This window comes from Oncorhynchus keta, chromosome 1 (assembly GCF_023373465.1).
Source record: "Oncorhynchus keta strain PuntledgeMale-10-30-2019 chromosome 1, Oket_V2, whole genome shotgun sequence".
Taxonomy (NCBI): domain Eukaryota; kingdom Metazoa; phylum Chordata; class Actinopteri; order Salmoniformes; family Salmonidae; genus Oncorhynchus; species Oncorhynchus keta.
In genome coordinates, this window is record NC_068421.1 from 39739799 (window position 1) to 39760198 (window position 20400).

Consider the following 20400-nt stretch of genomic DNA (forward strand, 5'->3'; position numbering starts at 1 on the left):
AAATAAAATTGAGCTTGTTAACTTGCAGGTTTCATCAGCATCAATTGATCAGCTGATCGCCCATCCTCTTTTCCCAACGTCAATCATGTCTTTAGGAAGCACTAACTACATAACTAAAAGTATGTAGACACCTGCTCGAACATTTCATTCCAAAATCATGGACATTAATATGGAGTAGGTCCTCCCTTTGCCGCTATGACAGCCCACTCTTTTGGGAAGGCTTCCCACTTGTTGTTGGAACATTGCTGCGGGACATGCTTCCATTCAGCCACAAGAGCATTAGTGAGGTCGAGCAATTAGGCCTGGCTTGCAGTCGGCATTCCAGTTCATCCCAAAAGTGTTCGATGGGGTTGAGGTCAGGGCTCTGTGGAGGCCAGTCAACTTCTTCCACGCCGATCTCGACAATCCATTTCTGTATTGACCTCACATTATGCACGGGGGCATTGTCATGCTGAAACATGAAAGTGTCCTGCCCAAACTGTTGCCACAATGCTGGAAGCACAGAATCGTCTAGAATGGTCATTGTATGCTGTAGCGTTAAGATTTCCTTTCACTAGAATTAAGGGCCCTAGACCAAACCATGAAGGATCCAAAAAGGTGACGCGCACTGCACCCCCCCACTAAAAAAAAAATGTTTTATTAGCTTTACAATGCTAACATTTCTAGTGACTTTTAGGCTGGATCCCATCTTGAAATGCAGATTAACTGTGTACTAACTAACCAACAAAGAATATGATCAGTCTGTGTGTAAAATAAAAAGTGGTTATTGTGAACCAAACATTTTAAGGAAAGCAATCCGATGATGTTTGTTGACTTTACTGCAAATGACACTCAAGTCCAGAGAAAAACACAATATTGCAGTTAGCCATGACAGCCTTTATAATAGAACGCTCGTGACCACACAATCTAAAATATCGCACTTGGGAAAGAAACATCTCAAAGTAGAAAATGAAACAGGCATTCTATTTTTGCTCTATTATAAATGGCCACTATAGTACACATTGATTAAATGCACAAAGCTACATGTGTGTAAAAATAACATTCACTAAGTAAAAAAATTAAATAATCCCCCCTCACTCACGAAAATGTTACAGTATGTCAAGTGCAACAACAAAAGCAATATATAAAATGGGCTACACTGAGCATTAGTACGTTCTACACTTTGCCTGTGTACATCTGTTCTACAATGTGCCAACAGCAGAGAATGAGACCCTTTGTTGGTGTAATTGATCTCTTTCAGGCAGAGAGTACACTTGGCATACCCCTTTTTCTACACCTCATTGAAAAAGAGTGGGAAAGTGTGGTGTTCCTTTCACCTCTGTCGGCATCCAGTTTAAGCCAGGCCCAGCTACACTTGATCCCTGAATCCACTTGTGTAACAAGCAACGCCTCATTTTTCACCTAATTATCCCATTCTGAAAATTAACCACAGAGGGAAAACATTAGCAAGCTATGAACTAACTAGTTAACATTTCACAGGATTGCCAGAGTCCAGTGAGCAACTAATGTAAACTCACCCCATTCCGTACAAATGTGCGTAACTGCGACATTCAAACGAGGCTGCAATGAAAACGACTGTCGTGACTGTGTTGGCATCAAAATCCGGGGTGTGAACTACGTTTCGATTCAGCGTTGATTGACATGGTAATGGACTAACAGTATTGGGGAAGAGATGAAAAAAAACAGACCCCTCCGACGCTGTACGTTACATCCTGACGTGTCACTACGTAATGTACAGCGCATTTGCAACAATTTTGTGCCGTACAGCCTCTTTCCACCAGGGGTAGCCCTTCTCTCGCAGATTAAAATCATGCTTAACAATATACACTTGTAAGAAAACTTCATCATTCTTGTCTAAATTAATATAATTATTGCTAATATTAAACTTATATTTCATGACTAGGGTGCCAATTGCATTTTTTGCACGTCATGACTGCGAGCCATCATGACTCAAAAGTCGGAACAGCTGCAGTTCACTTGTGAGGCTAACGTTAGCGCAGCCATAAACCCCTCTTCAAATTCGACAAACAGGTAAGTGATGAGACATTACATAAACAATTTGTTTTATTTACATTTTAAAGTTGATTTGTTGAACAAATCGGGGTGAAAAAACCTGTCGTTTCCTCACGCAACATATTTCCCCCTTTCACGATCACTTCGTAGCCTTGGCTGCCCACCCGCAATTTTTTTTAAGACCAGACGGAGCTCATTGCCTTCTTGAATTATGGGAATCGTGAAGGTCTCGTCATTGATTTTGCTGGAAAGGAGAGAAATTGTGCTTTACATTGATTTTACAGTTGATCTGAAAGTATTATGTTTTTTGGGCGCAAAAATAAGGTTAATTGTACAGACCAAGGTGATGTACAAAAGTGAGTGAGCTTACGTTAACGTTATAGCTTGAGGAACGGCAAGGAGTAATACACACCAGTTAACACTATAGCTAATTGGTTCCTCGGGAACATTAAAGTTACCTTATCTGATGTAACGTTAGCTAGTTAACTGTGACTGACTGTTAGCAAGCTAATTTTATCCTTTTTTATCCTACAATATGCATGTATGTATGTATGTATGTATGTATGTATGTATGTATGTATGTATGTATCCTTGTATGTATGTATCCTTGTATGCATGTATGTATGTATGTATGCATGTATGTATGTATCCTTGTATGTATGTATGTATGTATGTATCCTTGTATGCATGTATGTATGTATCCTTGTATGCATGTATGTATGTATCCTTGTATGTATGCATGCATCCTTGTATGTATGCATGCATGCATCCTTGTATGTATGCATGCATGCATGCATCCTTGTATGTATGCATGCATGCATGCATCCTTGTATGTATGCATGCATGCATCCTTGTATGTATGCATGCATGCATCCTTGTATGTATGCATGCATGCATCCTTGTATGTATGTATGCATGCATCCTTGTATGTATGCATGCATGCATCCTTGTATGTATGCATGCATGCATCCTTGTATGTATGCATGCATCCTTGTATGTATGCATGTATGTATGTATGTATGTATGTATGTATGCATGTATGTATGCATGTATGTATGTATGTATGTATGCATGCATGCATGTATGTATGTATGCATGCATGTATGCATGTATGTATCCTTGTATGTATCCTTGTATGTATGCATGTATCCTTGTATGTATGCATGTATGTATGCATGTATGCATCCTTGTATGCATGTATGCATGTATCCTTGTATGCATGTATGTATGCATGTATCCTTGTATGCATGTATGTATCCTTGTATGCATGTATGCATGTATGTATCCTTGTATGCATGTATGTATGTATGTATCCTTGTATGTATGCATGCATCCTTGTATGTATGCATGTATGTATGTATGTATGTATGTATGTATGTATGTATGTATGCATGTATGTATGCATGTATCCTTGTATGCATGCATGTATCCTTGTATGCATGTATGTATCCTTGTATGCATGTATGTATCCTTGTATGCATGTATGTATCCTTGTATGCATGTATGTATCCTTGTATGCATGTATGTATCCTTGTATGTATGTATGTATCCTTGTATGTATGTATGTATGTATCCTTGTATGTATGTATGTATCCTTGTATGTATGTATGTATGTATCCTTGTATGTATGTATCCTTGTATGTATCCTTGTATGTATGTATCCTTGTATGTATGTATGTATGTATCCTTGTATGCATGTATGTATCCTTGTATGTATGTATGTATGTATCCTTGTATGTATGTATGTATGTATGCTTGTATGTATGTATGTATGTATGTATCCTTGTATGTATGTATCCTTGTATGTATGTATGTATCCTTGTATGTATGTATGTATCCTTGTATGTATGTATGTATCCTTGTATGTATGTATGTATCCTTGTATGTATGTATGTATCCTTGTATGTATGTATCCTTGTATGTATGTATGTATCCTTGTATGTATGTATCCTTGTATGTATGTATCCTTGTATGTATGTATGTATCCTTGTATGTATGTATCCTTGTATGTATGTATCCTTGTATGTATGTATCCTTGTATGTATGTATGTATACTTGTATGCATGTATACTTGTATGCATGTATACTTGTATGCATGTATACATGTATCCTTGTATGTATGTATCCTTGTATGTATGTATCCTTGTATGTATGTATGTATCCTTGTATGTATGTATCCTTGTATGTATGTATCCTTGTATGTATGTATCCTTGTATGTATCCAAGTCACTTGGCTCTGTCATAACCTCACATGGTCTCTCCTATCATTGCTATGCAGACGACACACAATTAATCTTCTCCTTTCCCCCTTCTGATGACCAGGTGGCGAATCGCATCTCTGCATGTCTGGCAGACATATCAGTGTGGATGACGGATCACCACCTCAAGCTGAACCTCGGCAAGACGGAGCTGCTCTTCCTCCCGGGGAAGGACTGCCCGTTCCATGATCTCGCCATCACGGTTGACAACTCCATTGTGTCCTCCTCCCAGAGCGCTAAGAACCTTGGCGTGATCCTGGACAACACCCTGTCGTTCTCAACTAACATCAAGGCGGTGGCCCGTTCCTGTAGGTTCATGCTCTACAACATCCGCAGAGTACGACCCTGCCTCACACAGGAAGCGGCGCAGGTCCTAATCCAGGCACTTGTCATCTCCCCGTCTGGATTACTGCAACTCGCTGTTGGCTGGGCTCCCTGCCTGTGCCATTAAACCCTACAACTCATCCAGAACGCCGCAGCCCGTCTGGTGTTCAACCTTCCCAAGTTCTCTCACGTCACCCCGCTCCTCCGCTCTCTCCACTGGCTTCCAGTTGAAGCTCGCATCCGCTACAAGACCATGGTGCTTGCCTACGGAGCTGTGAGGGGAACGGCACCTCAGTACCTCCAGGCTCTGATCAGGCCCTACACCCAAACAAGGGCACTGCGTTCATCCACCTCTGGCCTGCTCGCCTCCCTACCACTGAGGAAGTACAGTTCCCGCTCAGCCCAGTCAAAACTGTTCGCTGCTCTGGCCCCCAATGGTGGGACAAACTCCTCACGACGCCAGGACAGCGGAGTCAATCACAACCTTCCGGAGACACCTGAAACCCCACCTCTTTACGGAATACCTAGGATAGGATAAGTAATCCTTCCCACCCCCTTTAAGATTTAGATGCACTATTGTAAAGTGACTGTTCTACTGGATGTCATAAGGTGAATGCACCAATTTGTAAGTCGCTCTGGATAAGAGCGTCTGCTAAATGAGTTAAATGTAAATGTAATGCATGTATGCATGTATGTATCCTTGTATGTATGTATCCTTGTATGTATGTATCCTTGTATGTATGCATGCATGTATGCATGTATGCATGCATGTATGCATGTATGCAACTGATAATTTGGGCTTCTTGTTACATAACCAATGAGGGGGTCAAGCTGTTACAATAAAGGGGTTGGGTGAGGAGGAGTTGGGGGGGAGGAATTGGCAAAAGATGCAGCCAAATGACAAAATAGCCCAAGATCTGAACACTCTCACAGAGGACATTGAATGGGCAGGGTGGGGGGGGGAATGACCTCACCATCGCAATAGTATTACCTAATAGATAATTGAGCCCACATGTCCTGCAGCATTAGAGTGCAGAGTGAAGTCAGTGCAAAGCATAATGGGCGTTAAATGTTCTGTTATGGGGTTGTACTGGCCAAATGCACACAATGTCATGTTGGCTTCTTCTCAGCATGAAGCCAAACAGTTCACAGTGGTGGAGCCAGTATGTTTGCAAACTAGAACTGCACTGGTATGGAGAACTCTGATTCCTACCTTGCATTAGCAGAATTCAATAGACTAATTCCTGACCAGAAGTCAAATGAAATCAATGTACAGAAAATATGCTACATTGCAAGGGTTAGGTGTACATAACAGGAACATGAGAACATAAAACAGCCATGACAGCTGAATAGGCCTATAAGTAGTTAGTACAGCAGACTTTATAATGCCGACTAGCTTTCCAAAGACAATGGCTTTTTCCATGACTGTGTAAAGTTATGCTTGTTACAACAATCAGCTCTGTCGTCAAGTAATTCATTCTATGTAATATCATTATCATGACGTGAATTTCTGAAGGTCCTATGATTGAGAGTTCAGGTGAAATTCTACTGACGAGGACAATACTTGACATTAGGCCGATACTCAAACCCAGACAAACACACGCCCTTGTTTGTCAGTTCCAAGGGTATTATAACCAGGTCCCATCAGCCTATAGCAGGGTTCATTAACCAATTTGGCCCATAGGTGGTTTTTACTTGGCCCCTTGAATTTTGAGCTAAGAAATACTACATACATAAATACATGTATGTAAGGTTTGGACACACCTACTCATTCAAGGGTTTTTCTTTATTTTGACTATTTCCTACTAGTAGAATAATAGTGAAGACATCAAAATTACGAAATAACACACAGAATCATGTAGAACCATCTCAATTGGGTTGAGGTCAGGTGATTGTGGATGCCATGTCATCTGATGCAGCACTCCATCACTCTCCTTCTTGGTCAAATAGCCCTTACACAGCCTGCCGGTGTGTTTTGAGTCATTGTCCTGTTGAAAAACAAATGATAGTCCCACTAAGCCCAAACCAGGTGGGATGGCATATTGCTGCAGAATGCTGTGGTAGCCATGCTGCATAAGTGTGCCTTGAATTCTAAATAAACCACTGACAGTGTCACCAGCAAAGCCCCCCACACCATCATACCTCAATGCTTCACGGTGCAAAGATGATCCGTTCACCTACTCTGCATCTCAAAGAGACGGTGGTTGGAACTAAAAATCTCAAATTTGGACTCGTCAGACCAAAGGATAGATTTCCACCGGTCTAACGTCCATTTCTTGTGTTTCTTGGCAAGTCTTATTATTGGTGTCCTTTAGTAGTGTAGTGGCTTCTTTGCAACAATTCAATCATGAAGGCCTGATTCACTCATTCTCCTCTGAACAGTTGAAGTTGAGATGTGTCCATTACTTGAACGCTGAAGCATTTATTTGGGCTGCAATTTCTGAGGCTAGTAACTCTGTACATTAGAGGTAACTTTGGGTATCCATTTCCTGTGGTTGTCCTCATGAGAGCCAGTTTCATCATAGCGCTTGATGGTTCTTGTGACTGCTCTTGAAGAAACCTCCAAAGTTCTTGAAATTTTCCAGATTGACTGACCTTCATGTCTTACAGTAATGGACTGTCGTTTCTCTTTGCTTATTTGAGCCGATCTTACCGTAATATGGACTTGGTCTTTCACCAAATAGGGCCATCTTCTGTATACAACCCCTACCTTGTCACAATACAACTGATTGGCTCAAACGCATTAAGGAAAGAAATTCCACAAATTAACAAGGCACACCTGTTAATTGAAATGCATTCCAGGGTACTACCTCAGGAAGCTGGTTGACAGAATGCCAAGAGTGTGCAAAGCTATCATCAAGGCAAAGCGTGGCTACTTTGAAGAACCTCAAATATATAATTATACAGCACCAGTATAAAATGTTAACACACCTACTCACTCTACCATAAAAGGCCTGTTTGGTGGAGTGCTGTAGAGATGGTTGTTCTTCTGGAAGAACCATCTCCACAGAGGAACTCTGGGCAGCCAGCTCTAGAAAGTCTTAATGGTGTTCTTGGGGACCTTCAATGTTGCAGGGATTATTTGGTACCCTTCCCCAGATCTGTGCCGCGACACAATCCTGTCTCAGAGCTCTATGGACAATTCCGTCGACCTCATGGCTTGGCTATGTGCTAACAACAACAACCCTAAGCATACTGCCAAGACAGTGCAGGAGTGGATTCTGGACAAGTCACCGAATGGTCTTGAGTGGCCCAGCGAGAGCCTGGACTTGAACCAGATCAAACATATCTGGAGAGACCTGAAAATAGCTCTGGAGCAACGCTCCCCATCCAACACGACAGAGCTTAAGAGGATCTGCAGAGAAAAATGGGCGATGGGTGCCAAGCTCAAGAACATTCAGATACTTGTCCCGAAGCCACCCCTGCATTGTCTTGGCAGTGTGCTTCGGGTCGTTGTCCTGTTGGAAGGTGAACATTCTTCTCCAGAGTCTGAGGCCCGTAGCGCTCTGGAGCAGGTTATCATCAAGTATCCCTCTGTACTTTGCTCAGTTCATCTTTCCGTCGATCCTGACTAGTCTCCCAGTCCCTGCCGCTGAATAACATCCCCACAGCGTTATGCTGCTGCCCCCACATTCTTCACCATAGGGATGGTGCCAGGTTCCATCCAGATGTGACACTTGGCATTCAGGCCAAAGAGCTCAATCTTGGTTTCATCAGTCCAGAGAATCTTGTTTCTCATGGTCAGAGTCCTTTAGGTTCCTTTTTGGAAAACCCCATGCGGGTTGTCATGTGCCTTTTACCGAGGAGTGGCTTCGGTCTGCCCACTCTACCAGAAAGGCCTGATTGGTGGAGTGCTGCAGAGATTGTTGTCCTTCTGGAAGGTTCTCCCATCTCCACAGAGGAACTCTATCAGAGTGACCATCGGGTTCTTGGTCACCTCCCTGACCAAGGTCCTTCTCCTCAGATTTCTCAGTTTAGCCAGGCAGCCAGCTCTAGGAAGAGTCTTTGTGGTTCCAAACGTCTTCCATTTAAGAACGATGGAAGCCACTGTGTTCTTGGGGACCTTCAATGCTGCAGAACTATTTTGGCGACCTTCCCCAGATCTCTGCCTTGACACAATCCTGTCTCAGAGCTCTACGGACAATTCCATTGACCTCATGGCTTGGTTTTTGCTCTGACAAGCAATGGCAACTTTGGGACCTTGTATAGACAGGTGTGTGCCTTTCCGTATCATGTCCAATCAATTGAATTTACCACAGGTGGACTCCAAGTTGTATAAACATCAAGGACTATCAATAGAAACAGGAAGCACCGGAGCTCAATTTCAATTCTCATAGCAAAGGTTCTGAATACTTTAAATAAGGATTTTTGTTATTTATATATATATATATATATATATATATATATATATATATATATATATATATATATATTACACACACACACACACACATTTGCAAACATTTCTAAAAACTTGTTTTCGCTTTGTCATTATGGGGTATTGTGTCTAGATTGATGAGGAATTTATAATTAATACATTTTTGAATAAGGGGGTAATGTAACAAAATGTGGAAAAGGGGAAGGGGTCTGAATACTTTCCGAATGCACTGTATACATAGTTTGTTTCTGTGGAATTTTTATTGACTGCAAAAACACCAGGAAATCTACTCCAAGTTAATTTTATTTTAAGAAATCAGATCAAGTATTCCCACGCACAACAGGGAGTCACGTGATTGTATACAAATGTAAGCAAAGTTTGAATTGATTGTTTTAGTCAAATGTTATCTGTTTGGGCTTCTTGCTGTCAAATGGCAGTCTACAAATTACGTAATTATGTTCTGACCCCCAACCATTTACTCCAGCAAAAAAAAAAAATTTAAATAAAAAAAATTGTCCTGCAGCTAAATCTAGTTGATGATCCCCGGGCCTATAGACTATACAATAGGTTGGCCTATGGGCTACTAACCTATAGGATAACCCATTATAACCTACAGCCTAACCTAAACTCATTTAAAAAAAAGAAACATCCCCTTTTCAGGACCCTGCCTTTCAAAAGATACATTTGTAAAAATCTAAATATCTTCACAGATCTTCATTGTAAAAGGGTTTAAACAGTTCCCCATGCTTATTCAATTAACTATAAACAATTAATGAACATGCACCTGTGGAACGGTCATTAAGACACTAACAGCTTACAGACGGTAGGCAGTTAAGGTCACAGTTACAAAAACTTAGGACACTAAAGAGGCCTTTCTACTGACAAAAATATCAAAACAAAGATGCCCAGGGTCCCTGCTCATCTGCGTGAACGTGCCTTAGGCATGATGCAATGAGGCACAAGGACAGATGTGGCCAGGGCAATAAATTGCAAAGTCCGTACCGTGAGACGCCTAAGACAGCGCTACAGGGAGACAGGACGGACAGCTGATCGTCCTCGCAGTGGCAGACCAAGTGTAACAACACCTGCACAGGATCGGTACATCCGAACACCACACCCTTTGGGACAGGTACAGGATGGCAACAACATCTGCCCAAATTACACCAGGAACGCACAATCCCTCCATCAGTGCTCAGAATGTCTGCAATAGTCAGAGAGGCTGGACTGCGGGCTTGTAGGCATGTTGTAAAGGCAGGTCCTCACCAGACATAACCGGCAACAACGTCACCTATGGGCACAAACTAGAAGTTGACCGATTATGATTTTAACGCCGATACCAATCATTGGAGGACCAAAAAAAGCAGATACCGATTAAAATGGGCCAATTTTTGGGGGGTTGTAATAATGACAATTACAACAACACTGAATTGAACTTAATATAATACATCAATCAAATCAATTTAGCCTCTAGTAAATAATGAAACATGTTCAATTTGGTTTAAATAATGCAAAAACAAAAGTGTTGGAGAAGAAAGTAAAAGTGCAATATGTGCCATGTAAGAAAGCTAACGTTTAAGTTCCTTGCTCAGAACATATGAAAGCTGGTGGTTCCTTTGAACATGAGTCTTCAATATTCCCAGGTAAGAAGTTTTAGGTTGTATTATAGGAATTGTAGGACTATTTCTCTATACGATTTGTATTTCATATACCTTTTACTATTGGATGTTCCTATAGGCACTTTAGTATTGCCAGTGTAACAGTATAGCTTACGTCCCTCTCCTCGCTCCTACCTGGGTTCGAATCAGGAACACGTCAAAGCAGCGTTACCCATGCAGAACAAGGGGAACAACTACTCCAAGTCTCAGAGCGAGTGACGTTTGAAATGCTATAAGCCCGCACCCCGCTAACTAGCTAGCCATTTCACATCGGTTACACCAGCCTAATCTCGGGAGTTGTTAGGCTTGAAGTCATAAACAGCGCAATGCTTGAAGCATTGCGAAGAGCTGCTGGCAAACTGCACTAAATTGCTGTTTGAATGAATGCTTACGAGCCTGCTGGTGCCTATCGTCGCTCAGTCAGACTGCTCTATCAAATCATAGACTTAATTATAACATAACACACAGAAATATGAGCTGTTCCGTATTTTATCTAACGGGTGGCATCCATAAGTCGAAATATTCCTGTTACATTGCAAAACCTTCAATGTTACGTCATAATAACGTAAAATGCTGGCAAATTAGTTAGCAACGAGCCAGGCGGCCCAAACTGTTGCAATACACCCTGACTCTGCGTGCAATGAACGCAAGAGAAGTGACAATTTCACCTGGTTAATTCTTATGGCTAGGGGTTCCGCTAGTGGCACCCCTCGACAACATACTGCTGAAATTCAAAAATACATATTTTTAGAAATATATGTAACTTTCACACATTAACAAGTGCAATACACCAAATGAAAGAAACTTATTGTTAATCTACCCATCGTGTCCGATTTCAAAAAGGCTTGACAGCGAAAGCACAACATAAGATTGTTAGGTCAGAGCCAAGTCACAAAAACAACCATTTCTCCAGCCAAAGATAGGAGTCACAGAAAGCAGAAGTATTGATACAAGTAATCACTAACATTTGATGATCTTCAGATGACACTCGTAGGACATCATGTTACACAATACATGTATGTTTTGTTCGATAAAGTGCATATTTTTATCCAAAAATCTCAGTTTACATTGGCGCGTTACTTTCAGTAATGTTTTGCTTCCAAAACATCCGGTTATTTTGCAGAAAGCCACATTAATTTACCGAAATACTCATAATAAACATTGATAAAAGATACAAATGTTATTTACAGAATTAAAGAGACTTCTCCTTAATGCAACCGCTGTGTCATATTTTTTTTAAACTGCACGGAAAAAGCACACCATGCAATAAATCTGAGTACGGCGCTCAGAGACGAAACCAGACAAAGAAATCTGCCATGTTGTGGAGTCAACATTAGTCAGAAATAGCATTCTAAATATTGACTTACCTTTGATGATCTTCATCAGAATGCACTCCCAGGAATCCCAGTTCCACAATAAAATATTTGATTTATTCAATAAAGTCCATCATTTATGTCCAAATTCCCCCTTGTTGTTGGCGCGTTCAGCACAGTAATCCATCTTCATGAGGCGCAGACGGTCCAGACGAAAAGTCCAAAAGTTCCGTTACAGTCCGTAGAAACATGTCAAACGATGTTTAGAACAATCTTTACGATGTTTTTAACATCAATCATTTTTCAACTGGAGAATTCCTTTGTCTGTAGAAAAGCAATGGAACGTGAGCTACCTCTCACGTGAACGAGCGTCAAGAGCTTGTGGCACTCTGCTAGACCATTGACTCAAAGAGCCCTTATGAGCCCCTCCTTTACAGTATAAGCATCAAACAAGTTTCTAAAGACTTGACATCTAGTGGAAGCCTTAGGAAGTGCAATTTGACCCCATAGACACTGTTTTCGATAGCCCAGGCTTTGAAAAACTACAAACCTCAATTTCCCACTTCCTGGTTGGATTTGTTTCTCAGGTTTTTGCCTGCCATATGAGTTCTGTTATACTCAGACATCATTCAAACAGTTGTAGAAACTAATATGCATATATTAGCAACTGGGACTGAGTAGCAGGCAGTTTACTCTGGGCACGCTTTTCATCCAAACATGAAAAATGCTGCCCCTATCCCAAACAGGTTAATATTGCCTGCTAACCTGGATTTCTTTTTGCTAAATATGCAGGTTTAAAAATATATACTTCTGTGTATTGATTTTAAGAAATGCATTGATGTTTATAGTTAGGTACAGTCCTGCAACGATGGTTATTTTTCGCAAATGCGCTATTGTTAAATCATCCCCCATTTGGCAAAGTTGGCTGTCTTTGTTAGGAGGAAATAGTCTTCGCAACGAGCCAGGCGGCCCAAACTGCTGCATATACCCCGACTCTGTTGCAAGAGAAGGGACACAATTTACCTAGTTAAAATAAATTCATGTTAGCAGGCAATATTAACTAAATATGCAGGTTTAAAAATATATACTTGTGTATTGATTTTAAGAAAGGCATCCATGTTTATGGTTAGGTACACGTTGGAGCAACGACAGTCCTCATCAACCATGTCATCAACCATCAACCATGTGTAGTTAACTAGTGATTATGATCAATTGATTTTTATAAGGTAAGTTTAATGCTTGCTTGCAACTTGGCTTGGCTTCTTACTGCATTCGCGTAACAGGCAGGCTCCTCGTGGAGTGCAATGAGAGGCAGGTGGTTAGAGCGTTGGACTAGTTAACCGTAAGTTTGCAAGATGGAATCCCCAAGCTGACAATGTAAAAATCTGTCGTTCTGCCCCTGAACAAGGCAGTTAACCCACCGTTCCCCTAGGCCGTCATTGAAAATAAAAATGTGTTCTTATCTGACTTGCCTAGTTAAATAAAGGTGTAAAAAACAAATAGATTTTAATTAAAAAAATAGATTTCCGATTAAATCGGTCGACCACAAGCACAAACCCACCGTTGCTGGACCAGACAAGACTGGCAAAAAGTGCTCTTCACTGACGAGTCGCGGTTTTGTCTCACCAGGGGTGATGGTCGGATTCGTGTTTATCATCGAAGGAATGAGCGTAACACCAAGGCCTGTACTCTGGAGCAGGATCATTTTGGAGGTGGAGGGTCCGTCATTGTCTGGGGCGGTGTGTCACAGCACCACCGGACTGAGCTTGTTGTCATTGTAGGCAATCTCAACGCTGTGCGTTACAGGGAAGACAACCTTCTCCCTCATGTGGTACCCTTCCTGCAGGCTCATCCTGACCATGACCCTCCAGCATGACAATGCCACCAGCCATACTGCTCGTTCTGTGCGTGATTTCCTGCAAAACAGGTATGTCAGTGTTCTCCCATGGCCAGCAAAGAGCCCAGATCTCAATCCCATTGAGTATGTCTGGGACCTGTTGGATCGGAGGGTGAGGGCTAGGGCCATTCCCCCCCAGAAATGTCCGGGAACTTGCAGGTGCTTTGGTGGAAGAGTGGGATAACATCTCACAGCAAGAACTGGCTAATCTGGTACGGTCTATGAGGAAGAGATGCACTGCAGCACTTAATGCAGCTGGTGGCCACACCAGATACTGACTGTTACTTTTGTTTTGACCCCCCCTTTGTTCAGGGACACATTATTCAATTTCTGTTAGTCACATGTCTGTGGAAATTGTTCAGTTTCAGTTGTTGAATCTTATTATGTACATACAAAAATGTACATTTAAATTTGCTGAAAATAAAACATAGTTGACAGTGAGAGGACGTTTCTTTTTTTTGTTGCTGAGTTTATAACTATTAACCTGTGTGAATGAACCTTATTCCAAGAGACAGTACTGATAAACCCAAATGCCAAGACAAGTGAACCAACACAAACAAGTGACGTCCCGTCCTTCTATAAAGCACACACTGACGTCAAGCGGCAGGTAACACAGATATCAGATACAACTACGCAAATACATCAGCAGGAGTAATTAATTGGAGTAGTCATACACGAGTACTACAAACCAACCCAAATACTTATAGGCTGACTATTTTGCATTTCAAAACTCCTAGTGTTTTGGAGATGCAAAACCGCAACCATTACGAGTCTACATGTTGATAAAAATGTAATTTAAGATATTAAAAAATATATTTGATCATATACTGTAAATTGAAAGGAGATATGCAGTCCCTCTTGTGTTATGCTTGTGTATGCTTTTTATAACAGCCCAGGCCTAGTCATCATTTTAACTAGGCAAGTCAGTTAAGAACACATTCTTATTTACAATGATGGCCTACCCCGGCCAAACCCTGACGACGCTGGGCCAATTGTGTGCCACCCTATGGGACTCCCAATCACAGCCAGTTGTGATAAAAGCCTGGAATCGAATCAGGGTCTGTAGTGACGCCTCTAGCACTGAGATGCTGCGCTACTCGGGAGCCCAATGTTCCACACCCGCCTGTATAATATTATTGTTCTGTTCAAGTGTTTGCTGAGACCCCCTCTGTCAGTCATTGTGCTGCCTCGGTCTCTGGCTAAATGAGAGTCAGTTGACTCTGCAGCAGAGTATGTGAGCGGAGTTGATCCAAGAGACAGTATTGATAATCAACCCAACTGCCAAGACAGCACATTAACTCTGGTCAACACATTCCCCCTAGTGGACAGTAGCTGGAACTACAGCGGAGCTTCCAGAGGTCCAATGACAGACATTTGTCGTCTCAGCTGACTCAGGCACTGAACACAACAATAACTGAGGAGAAATTAAGCCGGGCCTGGAAGGTTGTCAGCACAATGGCCAAAAATACTTCAGAGTTGTTTGATTACAATACGTTGACTTCTAACAGTAGGCTTCAGCCAATCACGTCAGTGTGACTGGTAATGATCCCATCTTACCTCCGGGGCTGGGAGCGACGGTCATCCTCACCACTGTCAGCCTCCTAGGGAGAGAGCAGAGAACCAGTCAGAAACCAACAAACGCATGCATGTGCACACTCTAACGCATTCATAAATGGACTACAGTAATGACACGTTTACAGACAGACACACCCATCAATGTGTGACCGCACAGACAGAGACAGACAGCTGCAGTCACATGAATAGACAAGGTTGCTTGTTCACAATAACCGGCCTGAGCAAGGAGATAAGCATATGAATCAAGTCGAGTGACTCAAATGTCTAACAATGAGCCAAACAGATTCTTAGTACTACAGCAATATTAGGAGGTGTGCCGCTGGCAGACCGTTTGAACAAGAACTCCACACCCAGTCAAAACAGCTGTTAATATTTAGGCTTGATAGACTTAAGTGTATAGCCATCTATTCAAGGGAGATTTTGCGTCAGGAAGAGTGAAATAACCTTATTTTAAAGAGGATAATGAATTCCACAATGGCTAAATGTGCCGCTAAATATCCACTTTCATCCATGTCATGGGGTTGGCCGTTGTGATATTTCACAAAACCCAGAATAAGGCAGAATAGATAAGAGTTAAAATGGCTGCCGGCCTGTTTTGAAGCGTCCCTCTCTCTTCTCCACCCCCACCCACCCGCCCAGGCCAGGCAGTCTGTTGTCCCTGCTCAGACACAGACAGGCAGGCCATAATCCCAGCCTGTTCTGCTCCAGTAATCCCCAAACTCAGGGAACTTTCTCCCAGGGATCAGGCTGTCAATCCTGGACACAGCAGCCCTAGCAGATCCCCCCTGTCCAGCCACACAGTCACAGAGACAGAGACAGAGAGACTGAACTGGGTTAATAAAGCCCAATGCCCCACACATTGGCGACATTCACCATGTCCTATACAGACACATGATGTACATGACACACAGGGGATGGGATGAAGTGGTTCAGCGAATGAATCTTCATAGAAGAGGAGAACACACACAAAATCCCAGAGAGAGCTCAGGCCTATACTCAAGAACACAGAAATGCTTACATTTCGGCCTCGTCTATGTAAAGAGATCTGCTTGTTGGGCTTGGGCGCATGACCATGATGGCGCACAAACATGCACAAATCAAAAAGCAGACAGATGTCAGTTAATGCTGGACTGCCACACTGAATGTACTGTAGACTACTACAATGAAGGCAAACATGCCTTGGCCTGGACATAAACCCTCACACATCAGAAATACAGTAAAGAAACATGGTGACTCAGGCGAAATATGACTCGAGGGAGCCAGCCGTCCCTTCAATGAGAGGAGCTTTCCAAAACATTTCACCCGCTGTTTTTCAACAGCGAAAGCAACAGAGGCCAATAGGCTGCTATAGAAAGGTTTTAGTGGAGAAGTGGAGAGACCGCAAGCTTCCTCTTCTCCCCGTGGTTAAGTCACCATACATGTAATACTATGTACAGGCCTATCTCCATGGTTACCATGCCACCACATGGAGGAAGGATGTACAGGGGATTGCGTGGAGCCAATGAAATGGGAGGATTTAGTGTGCTAATAGGCAGATTTTCCCCAGTCCAGCAATCCCTCTCTCTGATTCGATGTTCAGAATACAGAGTAGGCTTAATTAATAGGCGAGTCAATATTTGACACTTCAGTCTGCGCCGATACTTACCTAAACAACAGTCAGAGGTAGGAGTGAGAGACAGAATCGGCATAAATCAAATAAGCTAGGCCTAAAGTTTCCTTGCATGGTGTTAACGTCAATGGGATATCAAGACACGGAGCTAAAGGAGATGATAGCGCTATGTCCACACACAGCAAAGGCAGTGCCCCCCCCATCATGACCATCCATCGTTCCAAGGACGCCAGCCATAATAACCCTGACCTGCGTGGCATCTTGCTGTGGTAATGGTCTACCAGGAGAACATAGCGGAGGAGGCGCTTTCTCAAGACGAGAAGGCCTAGGGCATCTCACAAGAGCACTCACATGGGTGCCTCATAGGTCACATGACAGGCAGCTGGGTGCCCTCAGCACCATCGCTGTGCCAAAATAGAGAAACGCTTGAGTAAATGAGGGATACAGAGTATGTTTAAAGCAGGCGCTTCCACACAGGTGTGGTTCCTGAGTTAATTAAACAATTAAAACATCCCATCGTGCTTAAGGTTATGTATAAATATACATTATTTTGGCTACCATGGCTAGTAGAAGACATCTCAGTGACTTACAAAGAGGTCTCAAAGTAGCATAAAGAAAAGGAAAGAGGATACTAGTCAGTTGCACAACTGAATGCAGTGTGTTCCGCATTTAACCCAACCCCTCTGAATCAGAGGTGCGGGGGTCTGCCTTAAAAATCAACATCCACGGTGGCGGCGGCCGGGGAGCAGTTGTGGGGGGTTAAGGGTGTGTCTCAGTCACCAGATATCAACACAACTGAACACTTATGGGAGATTCTGGAGCAGGGCCTGAGGCAGGATTTTCCACTACCATCAACAAAACACCAAATTAGGGAATTTCTCTTAAAAGAATGGTGTTGCAGCTTTCCAATACAATTCCAGACACTTGTCCAAGCTATGCCAAGGGGTCATTGCAGCTGTTCTGGCAGCTTGTGGTGGCCCAACGCCTAAACGCCCAGGTTAGAAGAGTATCCTAAACTCAAGAGAGCTGAACAGACTGAAGGAGCTGATCTCAACCCCACCCCCCCATCTGCCAAACTAACCCTGATTCAGATGACCATCCTACCCATGCTAGATCACGAAAATGTAATTTATAGATCGGCAGGTAAGGGTGCTCTCAAGCGGCTAGATGTTCTATACCAGTCGGCCATTAGATTTGCCACCAAAGCTCCTTATAGGACACATCACTGCACTCTATTCTCCTATGTAAACTGGTCATCTCTGTATACCCGTTGCAAGACACACCCATTGATGCTTATTTATCAAAACATCTTAGGCCTCACTCCCCCCCTATCTGAGAATCCTACTGCAGCCCTCATCCTCCACATACAACACCCGTTCTGTCAGTCACATTCTGTTAAAGGCCCCCAAGGCACACACATCCCTGGGTCGCTCTTCTCTTCAGTTTGCTGCAGCTGCCGACTGGAACGAGCTGCAAAAAAACCCTCAAACTGGACGGTTTTATCACTTCATTCAAAGACTCAATCATGGACACTCTTACTGACAGTTGTGGCTGCTTCACGTGATATTGTAGTCTCAAACTTCTTGCCATTTGTGCTGTTGTCTGTGCCCAATAATGTTTGGACCATGTTTTGTGTTGCTACCATGCTGTGCTGCTGCCATGTAGTTGTCCTGTTGTGTTGCTGTCATGCTATGTTGTTGTTTTAGGTCTCTTGTCATATTTTAATTTTAATCCCAGCCCCCATCCCCGAAGGAAGCATTTGGTAGGCAGTCATTGTAAATGAGAATTAGTTCTTATCCGACTTGCCTAGTTCAAGTTTTTTTGTTTTAAATTAAGACACTGTAGGTTTCCTTTATTTGGTCAGTTACATATAAATAGGCTATCTGCTCATTTCACCTACATAACCTGATATCTCTGACTGACTGACTGCTCTTAACACATCTCTACATTTCTGTGTTTACCTTTGCTTTAGCTGTTTTCGTGGCTGTTGAGAGAGACAGTGCATCCCTCATGGTCCTCTTTCCCATTTATACTGGCCTAATGTGATTCAGAGACGCCAACACAGATTGACACCGACTAAGAAAACTAAACTGGCTTCTTTTGAGTTATTTCAGAACATGTGTATAATTGACTTGGGGATAAATCAGGTCAGATATGCACTGGAATTATTTGCATTGCAAAACAGTCACTAGCTAGCTGGCCAGGCTGTGACGTTTAACTTTGTATATGCAAAAGTGTTTTTATACACAACGCAGACAGCTAAAACACATTTCAGTTGAACAATTTCTTAGGAACGCATGCGCACAGAAAAGCAGGACATAGTTGGGACACACTTTTCACCGCACTTCGTTTCAAAGTGATTTTCGTCGCAGGTTAGGAGACCATTTCCGCTAACCCTAACCCTTTTCCTAACCTTATCCTAAATCTCCTACTACGAAAAGGTCAGTTCGGTATCGAAATGCCGTGAAAAGTATTTCCCCTAGCTAACTAACAGTAGTGCATGGGACAACAACCTGCTTGTTAGCTACGTTAGCCATATCCACCCTGAACAATAACAGGAGCGTTTAGCCTTAAATCCCGTGCTATGACAGACGACCAAGCTCGACAACTCACCGACACGCAGGGGCTGGAGGTAACGCTGGGTGTTGGCGAACGCTGAACCGTGACCAACGCCATTCAAGGTCCAGGAAAAGGATACCTTAGTTAGAGAAAGCAGAGGTGGCGAGATGTTCATAATTTGAGTAGATGATGTGCAAGGCGCCCGAGGTTATTCGGTCGTTGCTGATTTCCCTCCTATTCATTCAGCAGCGTATTTTGACGCATGCGATCCGCTGGCCAGCTGTCAAACGACATTGTTTAATGCTGCATTGATAACAATTCGTAAATACTAGCATACGACTGGGGAAAAATCCACGTGAACGCCCCTCCAACTCGTAATTACTTGTGGGAAATCATCTCTGAGCTCCACCTTCTCCCACATGATGAACTCTAACGTCACATACTAAGGAAATCAAATCACATTTTATTGGTCACATACACATGGTTAGCAGATGTTATTGAGAGTGTAGCGAAACGCTGGTAAATTACTTCGATAACAACATTTTCGGCAGTTAAATGAAACAAAACATTATTTATGGAAAACGATATATTATTGTCATTATTTAACACTATAATTTGTTTGAAAGCATGATAGCTGTACTTTCACCGCTAGATTGACATAATCTGCATAGTGTTTAAACCGTAGGTTTATGTAACTAGCTATATTTGGTGAGAGGAGCCTCGTGTCAAAATGTAATTTTCAAACGTGTAGGACCGCATTATTTTCTTCCACCCTTTCCTGACAGTTTCCAGCATGGTTTTGCTGCGTTCATAACAAGT

At 42.5% G+C, this 20400-nt stretch overlaps 1 protein-coding gene across 1 annotated transcript in view; it reads right to left on the reverse strand.

Annotated features, from left to right (window-relative positions):
• ssh2a (slingshot protein phosphatase 2a) overlaps positions 1-20026 on the reverse strand; it is a 44802-nt gene extending 24776 nt beyond the window's left edge. Inside the window, exons 1-2 of the mRNA XM_052524422.1 lie at positions 19636-20026; positions 15396-15439 (exon numbers count right to left, since the gene is read on the reverse strand). Of these exons, the coding sequence (XP_052380382.1) occupies positions 15396-15439; positions 19636-19698 (107 nt within the window). The 5' untranslated portion in view covers positions 19699-20026. The remainder of the gene's footprint in view (positions 1-15395; positions 15440-19635) is intronic.
• Positions 20027-20400: the final 374 nt, after the last annotated feature.